This window comes from Denticeps clupeoides, chromosome 6 (genome assembly GCF_900700375.1).
Source record: "Denticeps clupeoides chromosome 6, fDenClu1.1, whole genome shotgun sequence".
NCBI lineage: Eukaryota > Metazoa > Chordata > Actinopteri > Clupeiformes > Denticipitidae > Denticeps > Denticeps clupeoides.
The window spans coordinates 24,601,426-24,612,994 of NC_041712.1; the positions used below are offsets into that span (position 1 = coordinate 24,601,426).

At 51.0% G+C, this 11,569-nt stretch overlaps 2 protein-coding genes across 3 annotated transcripts in view; both read left to right on the plus strand.

Moving 5' to 3' along the window:
- The window catches only part of frem2a (FRAS1 related extracellular matrix 2a), a 38,024-nt gene extending 36,912 nt beyond the window's left edge, over window positions 1–1,112 (plus strand). The window contains exon 25 of the mRNA XM_028983151.1: window positions 55–1,112. Coding sequence (XP_028838984.1) covers window positions 55–531 — 477 coding nt within the window. The 3' untranslated portion in view covers window positions 532–1,112. The remainder of the gene's footprint in view (window positions 1–54) is intronic.
- A 1,839-nt stretch (window positions 1,113–2,951) lies between these two features.
- On the plus strand, window positions 2,952–11,510 carry trim47 (tripartite motif containing 47). 2 transcript variants are annotated; one of them, XM_028984824.1, is made up of 8 exons: window positions 2,952–3,159; window positions 3,245–3,462; window positions 8,068–8,113; window positions 8,212–8,307; window positions 8,378–8,602; window positions 9,664–9,686; window positions 9,780–9,895; window positions 10,481–11,510. In XM_028984824.1, the coding sequence occupies exons 1-8, from the start codon at window positions 2,971–2,973 to the stop codon at window positions 11,008–11,010; spliced, it is 1,443 nt and encodes a 480-aa protein (XP_028840657.1). In that variant the 5' UTR covers window positions 2,952–2,970; the 3' UTR covers window positions 11,011–11,510. The 2 variants fall into 2 exon arrangements, with proteins under 2 accessions (XP_028840657.1, XP_028840656.1); XM_028984823.1 differs by having other exon boundaries at window positions 9,664–9,895.
- Window positions 11,511–11,569: the final 59 nt, after the last annotated feature.

The window sequence follows — 11,569 nt, forward strand, 5'->3', positions numbered from 1 at the left end:
ATTCTGTCCTGCGTGGCTCGTATAGCCTCATCCTGTCCATGTTGTCCCCTCCAGGTGGCAGCAGGGCGGGAGTGGTACCTCCACACCATCTACACGGTGCGCTCCAGGGACAACGCCCGGCGTGGCATCGGGAGGCGGAGCCTGGAGTACCACTCTGTGACGCCGGGCGGCCACCAGGTCCGGACCAGGAGGGCGGCGGGACGGGTGCCGGCCGTGGCGGAGGACATCGGCTCCTCCAGCGACCGGGGGACCAACATCATGCACGTCGCGCTGGACCGCAGCCGTCGCCGGGCCGACGGCGGCGGCGAGATGTACGCAGATGGCCCGGCGCCCCATCAGCTGGACTCCAGGGCGGGCGAGGAAGCGTCGCTGGCGGCCGCGGGCGTGCTGGCGGGCGTCCTGCTCGCCGTCCTGCTCGCCGTCGCCACGGCGCGGCTGTCGCGCTCTCGAGGGCGCCGAACCGCGAGGGCGTCCGGCAGCATGCGGCCTGTGATGGTGGTGGACCAGGCCGGCGACGGCTCCGAGGTCTGACCACGCCCGGCCTCCCTCGTCTCGTTTCAAGTGCCTCAGACTGTCACCACCTCACGGAGACACAAGACACAAACAGTCCCTTCAATAGCGAGTCACGTGACCGTCACTTGGTTCATATTTAAATTCAGACCAAATATCTGCTGCTGCTGATGATGATGATGATGATGGCAGTTTGGTTAGCTGTGTGTACGCTCAGTTCTTTCTGTCACATTGTGGAGCAACGTTCTCGAAGGTTCTCTTCCTTCATGTTGCCGCTTCTGTAATTACTCCCTGGTTTTAGAACAAGGCTTTTACTGTAATTTATTGCCTTTTCGTGATTTTTCCTTTTTTTGTGGTCTTTGCAATCTTCTGTCGTTTTGCTATGCAACACATACATCAAGAAGGACGTCAGCGCATATCTGACGTTGAACTCTTGGCACACGTCACTCGTCGTCTGTGTGTGCTTTCTGAGTCTGTTTTTGGTCGTTTTATTGAATTTTGATATTTGGATTTTCACTGAACGTGTTTGGCGAGTTGCCCCCTGCTCTGATATGTGATGCACTCAGCGTGGTGGTCCAATAAAGTCAAATCCAGAAATGCTCCGTACGCTGTGTGTGTGTGTGTGTGTGTGTGTGTGTTTTTTCCCACCCTACCTTGATTATTCAGACATTTTATTACATGAAAAACAACAACATTTATTTCTTATAAAGCCCATAATCACATACAGTACATCTCAATGGGCTTTGACAGGCCCTACAGTTGACCCCCCCCCCCCACACACACACACACACACACACACTTGACCCACTTGGCAGTGGTGGCCTAGCGGTTAAGGAAGCGGCCCCGTAATCAGAAGGTTTCCTGTGTGCACCGTGTGCTGTTCATCTGTGTATCACATGTGACAACCACTTCACTTTAGTAGTGACCCCGCACCCGTTGATCGCAGGGGGCGTGGCCGGTCGTAAATAAATAAGAGTTCACTCAGGTACTGCGGCGCTTTATAGGTCAAAAGTAGGATTTTGTAGTCAATCCTAAATTTGATGGGTAGCCAGTGCAGTGATTGTATGACCTGGGGTGATGTGGTCAAATTTTCTAGTTCTATTGTGGGCATCAACAAACTGACACCGATCAGTCAAATATGATCTGAACCATACGAGGGCTATTCCCTTAATCCCAGCAACCTTCTCTAACCTGTCAAGGAGAATAGCGTGATCAATACTGTCAAACACTGCACTCAGGTCAAGCAGGACAAGCAGCAACAATAGGTTCTGTTTTTTTTTTTTTTTTAATTCCCTTTGTCTGGGATTTGGAGGATCTCTACTGTCACATAGTGGACACAGCAAAGAACTGTTATTTGTTTCCTAAAAAAAAAATGTTTTTTTGGCCATCTAAAAAATGTATTTTTTATTTTTGATTATTTTTTGTGCACAAAGCATATATTATGTCGTATTATTGTGCATTTCTGGTTTGATTTTTTTTTTTATGTAGACTCAGCTGCGGTGGCTCTGCAGAGGCCCCCCGTTGGCCGACCGGTATTTGGTATTTAAATCAACCCCTGAAAGGATCACAGTGTGTAATTAATAGTGTAAGTGCACGATTTAAAAATACATACATAAAAAATATACACACTGCTGAAAAATAATAAAGGGACCACACTCAGACCACATTCTGGTGAGGTTTACATTTACAGCATTTACCAGAAGCCCTTATCCAGAGCAACTTACAGTCAGTAGTAACAGGGACAGTCCCCCCCTGGAGACACTCAGGGTTAAGTGTCCTGCTCAGGGACACGATGGTAGTAAGTGGGGTTCAAACCTGGGTCTTCTGGTTCATAGGCGAGTGTGTTACCCACTAGGCTACCACCACCCGGTTGGCCCTGGTTCCTCCTAATGAAAGTCAATGCTGGACCTCATGTGGCTGGAGCGTCAGCAGTTCCTGCAAGATGAAGGTACTGGTGCTTTGGGACGTCATGTCTCGCTCTGTCCACCAACGCCACATTGCACCACAGACTGTCCAGGAGTTGGCAGGATGCTTTGGTCGAGGTCTGGGAGGAGATCCCTCAGGAGATCATCCACCACCTCATCAGGAGCATGTCCAGGCGTGGTAGGGAGGTCCTACAGGCATGTGGAGGACAAACACACTGCTGAGCCTCATTCTGACTTGTTTTAAGGACATTACGTCAAAGTTGGATCAGACTGTAGTGTGTTTTTCCACTTTAATTTTGAGTGTTACTCCATGGGTCGATACATTTTATTTCCATCTATAACTTTTGAATGATTTTGTTGTCAGCACATTAATAAGAATATTTCATTAATTCCCATCCAGGATATGTTATTTAGTGTGTTTCTAAAGCCCGAGTGGCCGCGCGTCTGACCCGCAACTCCCACAATGCCGCGCGGCTCCGCCCCCCCCCTCCCCCCTCCCTCCGCAGTGCGCGGCGCGGCGCGCGCCCGGACAAACATGGCCGCCGCGGCGGAGAAGAGCAGGGGCGAGCTGCAGAAGGAGCTGCTCTGCGCCATCTGCCTCGACTACTTCGACGACCCCGTCATCCTGAAATGCGGACACAACTTCTGCCGCGTCTGCATCCTCATGCACTGGGAGGAGAACGGCGGCGACGACGTCGGCTACCAGTGTCCGGAGTGCCGGATGGTAAACGGCCGGGGGGGTCGCGGGTTCGAGTCCCGCCCGCTCCCGCACGCCGGTTCATTGTTTGCGCTTCCCCCTTTTGCCGCAGGTGTTCAGCAAAATGAGCTTCACCAAGAACTACCTGGTGAAGAACCTGGTGGACAAACTCAGCGACTTCGACTGCCTGAAGACCTGCAAGCCTCCGGTGCAGCCCAAGGCCGCCAAGATGGAGGGCAGGTGCGAGCGGCACCACGAGGAGCTCAAGCTCTACTGCCACACCGACAACAAGCCCATCTGCGTGGTGTGCAGGGAGTCCCGGACCCACAGGTGAGGGTGCGATACGATACGATGCAGTACGGCGGACGATACGGTACCACGATACGACACGACGACGGACGATACGGTACCACGATACGACGATACGGTACTGCCACACCGACAACAAGCCCATCTGCGTGGTGTGCAGGGAGTCCCGGACCCACAGGTGAGGGTGCGATACGATACGATGCAGTACGGCGGACGATACGGTACCACGATACGACACGACGACGGACGATACGGTACCACGATACGACGATACGGTACTGCCACACCGACAACAAGCCCATCTGCGTGGTGTGCAGGGAGTCCCGGACCCACAGGTGAGGGTGCGATACGATACGATGCAGTACGGCGGACGATACGGTACCACGATACGACACGACGACGGACGATACGGTACCACGATACGACGATACGGTACTGCCACACCGACAACAAGCCCATCTGCGTGGTGTGCAGGGAGTCCCGGACCCACAGGTGAGGGTGCGATACGATACGATGCAATACGGCGGACGATACGGTACCACGATACGACACGACGACGGACGAGACGGTACCACGATACGATACGACGATACGGTACTGCCACACCGACAACAAGCCCATCTGCGTGGTGTGCAGGGAGTCCCGGACCCACAGGTGAGGGTGCGATACGATACGATGCAATACGGCGGACGATACGGTACCACGATACGACGACGGACGAGACGGTACCACGATACGATACGACGATACGGTACTGCCACACCGACAACAAGCCCATCTGCGTGGTGTGCAGGGAGTCCCGGACCCACAGGTGAGGGTGCGATACGATACGATGCAATACGGCGGACGATACGGTACCACGATACGACACGACGACGGACGAGACGGTACCACGATACGATACGACGATACGGTACTGCCACACCGACAACAAGCCCATCTGCGTGGTGTGCAGGGAGTCCCGGACCCACAGGTGAGGGTGCGATACGATACGATGCAGTACGGCGGACGATACGGTACCACGATACGACACGACGACGGACGATACGGTACCACGATACGACGATACGGTACTGCCACACCGACAACAAGCCCATCTGCGTGGTGTGCAGGGAGTCCCGGACCCACAGGTGAGGGTGCGATACGATACGATGCAGTACGGCGGACGATACGGTACCACGATACGACACGACGACGGACGATACGGTACCACGATACGACGATACGGTACTGCCACACCGACAACAAGCCCATCTGCGTGGTGTGCAGGGAGTCCCGGACCCACAGGTGAGGGTGCGATACGATACGATGCAGTACGGCGGACGATACGGTACCACGATACGACACGACGACGGACGATACGGTACCACGATACGACGATACGGTACTGCCACACCGACAACAAGCCCATCTGCGTGGTGTGCAGGGAGTCCCGGACCCACAGGTGAGGGTGCGATACGATACGATGCAATACGGCGGACGATACGGTACCACGATACGACACGACGACGGACGAGACGGTACCACGATACGATACGACGATACGGTACTGCCACACCGACAACAAGCCCATCTGCGTGGTGTGCAGGGAGTCCCGGACCCACAGGTGAGGGTGCGATACGATACGATGCAATACGGCGGACGATACGGTACCACGATACGACACGACGACGGACGAGACGGTACCCACGATACGATACGACGATACGGTACTGCCACACCGACAACAAGCCCATCTGCGTGGTGTGCAGGGAGTCCCGGACCCACAGGTGAGGGTGCGATACGATACGATGCAATACGGCGGACGATACGGTACCACGATACGACACGACGACGGACGAGACGGTACCCACGATACGATACGACGATACGGTACTGCCACACCGACAACAAGCCCATCTGCGTGGTGTGCAGGGAGTCCCGGACCCACAGGTGAGGGTGCGATACGATACGATGCAATACGGCGGACGATACGGTACCACGATACGACACGACGACGGACGAGACGGTACCACGATACGATACGACGATACGGTACTGCCACACCGACAACAAGCCCATCTGCGTGGTGTGCAGGGAGTCCCGGACCCACAGGTGAGGGTGCGATACGATACGATGCAGTACGGCGGACGATACGGTACCACGATACGACACGACGACGGACGATACGGTACCACGATACGACGATACGGTACTGCCACACCGACAACAAGCCCATCTGCGTGGTGTGCAGGGAGTCCCGGGCCCACAGGTGAGGAACGTGGCTGGTGGCCACGGATACGATACGATGACTGATGATATGATACGATGACTGATGATATGATACGATGACTGATGATATGATACGATGACTGATGATATGATACGATGACGGACGATACGATACGATGACGGACGATACGATACGACCGATACTACAACGGACTATAAGATGACGGCTGGTACAATACAGCGCCCGATATGACAGCAGCCGATTCGACAACAGACTGTATATCATAACGGGCGATGAAATACGACAACTGTTGATACGATACCGCGATGACAACTGATACAATGACATGATACGATACCACAGCATGATACAATACGATTCGAACATATACGAAACGATGCAAACCGATACGATACAATGACAACTGATATGGTACAATACTATACGATTCCAACATATAAGATACGATGCCAACCGATGCCGGCCTCTCCCCAGTACCTATCCATTACTAGTCTTTAATGAATAAATTGTCTAACTGTGGGGAGGAGACTGAAATTAATCCATTTTTTATTTCTGTATCGCTCTTTACAATGTACATTGGCAAAAAAAAAAACTCAAGGTTCTTAGCGAGCAGCCATGGGTGACAGTGGCAGGGAAGAAACCTTGAGAGGAAGCGCCGCGAGATCACAACACTGTTACTGACTCACAATCCACTTGTCTTAGTCGATATTTTACCGATTTCCAATCCAAAAAAAACATTATGAAGAGATGTCAATTGTGATGAGTGAACATGATTGGACAAAAAGTGCAAGATGTGCAGTATTGTTCAAAATAATAGCAGTGACTAACCAGAACAATCCAGGTTTTTAGTATATTTTTTTAATTGCTACATGGCAAACAAGTTAGCAGTAGGTGCAGTAGGTTCTCAGACAACAAACAAGATCCAGCATTCATGATATGCACGCACTTAAGGCTGTGCAATGGGCCAATTAGTTGAAAGGGGCGTGTTCGAAAAATAGACATGCCTGCCGTCGACTGTACAAACTCATATTTTGTTGTTTGACCACCATTTTTAATAGCTGCTTCATATCTGTGTAGCATGGAGTCAACCAACTTCACTCCATGATTCTTTAACAACATTCCACAATTCCACATTCCACAATTGGAACCAAGACTTTACACGTTTACTTGTGTGTTTGGGGTCATTGTCTTGTTGAAACACCCATTTCAAGGGCTTGTTCTCTTTGGCATAAGGCAACATGACCTCTTCAAGTATTTTGACATATGCAATCTGATCCATGATCCCTGGTATACAATAAATAGGCCCAACACCACAGTAGGAGAAACATGCCCATATCATGATGCTTGGACCACCAAGCTTCACTGTCTTCACTGTGTACTGTGGCTTGAATTCAGTGTTTGGGGGTTGTCTGGCCAGTTGATGTGTTCTTTGGCAAATTGTAACCTCTTCTTCACGTGCCGTTTTCCTAACAGAGGGACTTTGCAGGGGATTCTTGAAAATAGATTAGCTTCACACAGACATCTTCTAACTGTCACACTACTTACATGTAACTCCAGACTGTCTTTGACCATCCTGGAGCTGATCTGTGACTGAGCCTTTGCCATTCTGGTTATTCTTCGGTCCATTATTGATGGTTGTCTTCCGTTTTCTTCCTCGTCTCTCTGGTTCTTGGAGTTATTGGCATTGGAGATCATTTTAGCTGAACAGCCTATTTGCACCTCTTTATAGGTTTTCCCCTCTCCAATCAACTTTTTAATCAAAGTACGGCGTTCTTCGGAACAACGTCTTGAAACGACCCATTTTCCTCAGGCTTTCAAATGCATGTTCGACAAGTGCTGTCTTCATCCTTAAATAGGGGCCACCTGATTCACACCATTTTTTTCACAAAATTTATGACCTCACTGATTGAATGGCACACGACTATTTTTTTGAACACGCCCCTTTCGACTAATTGGCCAATTGCACAGCCTTAAGTGCGTGCATATCGTAAACGGTGGGTCTTGTTTGTTGTCTGAGAACCTACTGCACCTACTGCTAACTTGTTTGCCATGTAGCAATAAAAAATATACTAAAAACCTGGATTGTTCTGGTTAGTCACATTGCACTGCTATTATTTTAAACAATACTGTAGGTTAAAATACAAAATGAAGGATAAGGGTAGACGTAGTAATATAATCACGCAGCAGCAGTGTTCTGCTTTATCGTAAACTCTGTGATAACCAGACTTGTGGGCGAAACTTCATCCCAGCCGGAATGGAGAAATGAGCTGCGATTGTCGTAGATGAAAACCACGGTGAGCGTTGATCTTGTATTTCCCGCCGTCTCTGTTTAATTTGCATGGAAATTCAGTTTAATGCATCGTTGTATGTTCCCTCTGTGCTCCTGTTTTCAGACACCATGATGTTGCCCCTCTACCGGAGGTCATTGAAGACATGAAGGTGGGACGAAGGTCCTAACTGTGTTCCTAAATTCCGTGTTTGCTTTGTCTGCTCGGGTATAAGTTTTTATCACATCAGAAAGTGTCTCTTGTTGGCAGAGCGAGTTGCGGATGAGGCTCATTAAACTGAACTGGCAGAAGCCGATGTGTTCTCGCGTGAAGGCCATGGATGAGCAAGCAAAGAGCGACGCCAAGGTAGGCTGCCAAGCGAAAAGGCGAGAGAATAAAAGGCGCGGAGGACGTCACCAACTCACTCCCTCCACAGCTGAAGAAGCAGGCGCTGAAGGAGAAGATCGAGGAGGACGTGGGCGCCCTGGTGCAGTTTCTGCTGGACGAGAAGGACGCGCTGCTGGAGTCCCTGGAGGCCGAGGAGGTGGCCACAGTCACGGTGATCGACGAGAACTTGAAATGGGTGGCAAGTGAGGAGGCGGCCGTGGACAAGGCCATCGCTGAGATCCAGACCCAACTCAGCGACTCGGCCAGATTCGAGGTCTGTGGACTTCCTGAGGTTTCACCTGTAGTTTAAAGGTCCCTTTAATAAGAGTTCCCCGAGTCTGTCTATGGTCCTGCGGTGGCTAGAAATGGCGGTAAGTGTAACGAGTGCTTCACCGTTCAGAGAGCGGCAGCTCACAGGGTCGGATCTGGAATTTTACCCCTTATGACGTCATAAGGGTAAAGGTTACCTCCCATTTCTCATGATTGTTCCGCCCAGAGAATTTCCCACCCCTCCCCTAAAACATTATCTCCCCCGACTGTCATGGCTTCCAAACGTGCGAAGCACTGCAGTTGCTTGGCGATTGGATGTAAAATTGAGCACAATTATTATTATTATTTTTTTTTTTAGTTCCATCACGTGAGACCAACGGGTTCATTTGATTTTTTCTGGAAAAAATGGCGACACAACTTCCTGTCTGCGTCAAACATTGTGGTTGGTGAATGATGACGTCATTTCCATAAAAAAAAAAAAAAAACGAACCCCTAACCCTATTATGTACAGCTTTGATAGGCCCTACAGCCCACCACACTTGGTTCAGTTTCTTTCTTTCTTGGACAAAACCAAGTTGACAGACAGGCATGACTTTGTGAAGGTGGACATTTTCAGGTTTTTGTTTAATGAGTAAGAAAAGTTCTATGAATGTCTGTCAGATAATTGACGTTTTTAACAAAACTCTTTTTAACAAGCTGCTTCAATGTCCCCACACACTGCTCCCCGGGCACCTGTCATGGCTGCCCACTGCTCACTCAGGGTGATGGTTAAATGCAGAGGACACATTTCACTGTGTGCACCGTGTGCTGTGTATCACAAGTGACAATCACTTCACTTTACTTTTATGTTATCCAGGATTTGGTCTGGTGTTGAAACTTGACACCTTCATGATCCATAACTATCATTAAAACTAACTCATCATGATCATCTATTTACTCTTTTATCATTTAGAATGTTGTAATTAATGTCAGTGTTACATAGGTTTGCCTATATGACTTTGAGTCCTATATTTGCCACTTTTTTTGCTATTTCTTACATGAAATTTATTTCTTAATGTTTTTCAGAGCATCAGCAAGATATACGCAAGGTACCCCAGTCACGTTGTTCTTTCCTGCTCTGTAAAAGCTGCTGAGCCCGTGCGCTCTGGGGGTTTTGACCGCCGTTGTCCTTTTTCTCCAAGTCCCTTCCAGATGAGCAGCTCCATACAGGCCACCAGCTGCACGCCGGACTGGTCCGAGTTCACCGGGCCCTTCCAGCTCATCATGTGGAAGAAGATGATGCACGTCCTGCACACCAGTACGTGCCTCGCCTGCGTTCTCTCCACGCACAGGCCGCTGAAGGCTCATTATGTCCTGTGTTTTCGCTTCGTTACCAAGTCGGTTTAGGATTTTCCCGCAGCATTCGGGGTTTCTGCCTCACACTTGTTAGTACAGGTATATCCTGTAGGTGGGTGGAGCCTGGATCACCTGTATATATCAGCAATGTTCCTGTAGAAACAGCTGTTGTATGAAGGCTCAGTAAGGGGACACGAGTGAATGGTTTCACGTTGTTGGTTCCGTGTGCTCAGTTCTCAGCAGGCCTGTTTACATTAATCCCATAATCGCTGCATCGCGATGCAGACGTGGACTATCTCTGGTTAAAAAGTAGGGCCGGTAGTGACTGTGGTGGCCTTTGATTTTGCTAACCTGCCACCAGAAACGCCTGGTTCAGACTCTGATCTAGAACGGTGAACGTAGAACAGTGGATGTAGAACGATATCAATAGAAAGACGGTTGTAGAACGATATCTGTGGGAATGGCGGCCGTGGGAAGGTGGCTATGATACTTCATCATGCTTCCGTTGCTGGTTCATTGATGATTCCGTGTCTGCTGTCTCGTCCAGTGCCTCAGAACCTGACGCTGGACCTGGACACCGCCCACCCGTCTCTGGCCATCAGCGATTTTGACACCAAGGTGGAGGAGGGCCGCACCCGCTCGCAGGAGCCCGACATGCCGCAGCGCTTCACCCGCTTTTTCGGGGTGCTGGCCACGGCGCAGTACTCCAGCGGGCAGCACTACTGGGAGGTGGACGTGCGGGACAAGGGGGTGTGGTACTTGGGCGTGACCACCGAGTACAGCAACAGGAAGGGCTTCGTCAACCTTTCGCCCTCCGCCGGCTACTGGAGCCTGTGCCTGCAGGACCGGCTGTACGCCAACGAGGAGGACGCCCGCATCCCCGTGGCGGACTACTGGAACTCCCCCCGCGTGGGCGTGTTCCTGGACTACGGCCGCGGCCGCGTGTCCTTCTACGACGCCGTCACCATGAAGCGCGTCTACACCTTCACGGCGTACTTCGACGAGCCGGTCTCTCCGTTCTTCAGCCCGGGCAAGAACGACCCCGGCAGCCGCCTGCAGATCTGCCACTACTACTGACGGACCGTCTCCGCCTGGACAAAAGCAGCGAGACAAGGCGTCGCCGCTCACGGCTCCGTTTCGCCGAGCGTTCCTTACGAGACGCTCGCCTGCAACGTGGCTCCTCCTCCTGGTCCACTTTCGTTAACACACATTTTGTCGTGTAGCTTTTGGTCGTGTAGCCACACCCATGTGTAAATGTTTAACCGACTAGTTGTGAGCGGCGGGCGTCCAGCGGTCTCGAACCGGGGCACCGACGTCGGCGTCCCCTTACAAAGTCCCGTCCCGGGGCGCGGCAGTGTTGTCTCGTCGTTTCGTAAAAGTGACCCCGCTCTTCTCTCTCTCTTCTTATATACCGCGTGTTTTTCTACGCCCATCATGTTGTCCCAGTGCGACGTGGACAGGATGTCCCTGCGTCTTTTTTTCCCCCATTTGGGGACGGCAACTGATTACTTGAGTCTGTTGTGAACTCGGTGTACAGAATTCTGGCTTCAGTGAGTTGATTAAAGCATCAGACACACTGTGTGGTTTTTCTTTTATTTACGTGACGCGGCAGCGTTTCTTTTATTGTTGGACCTTT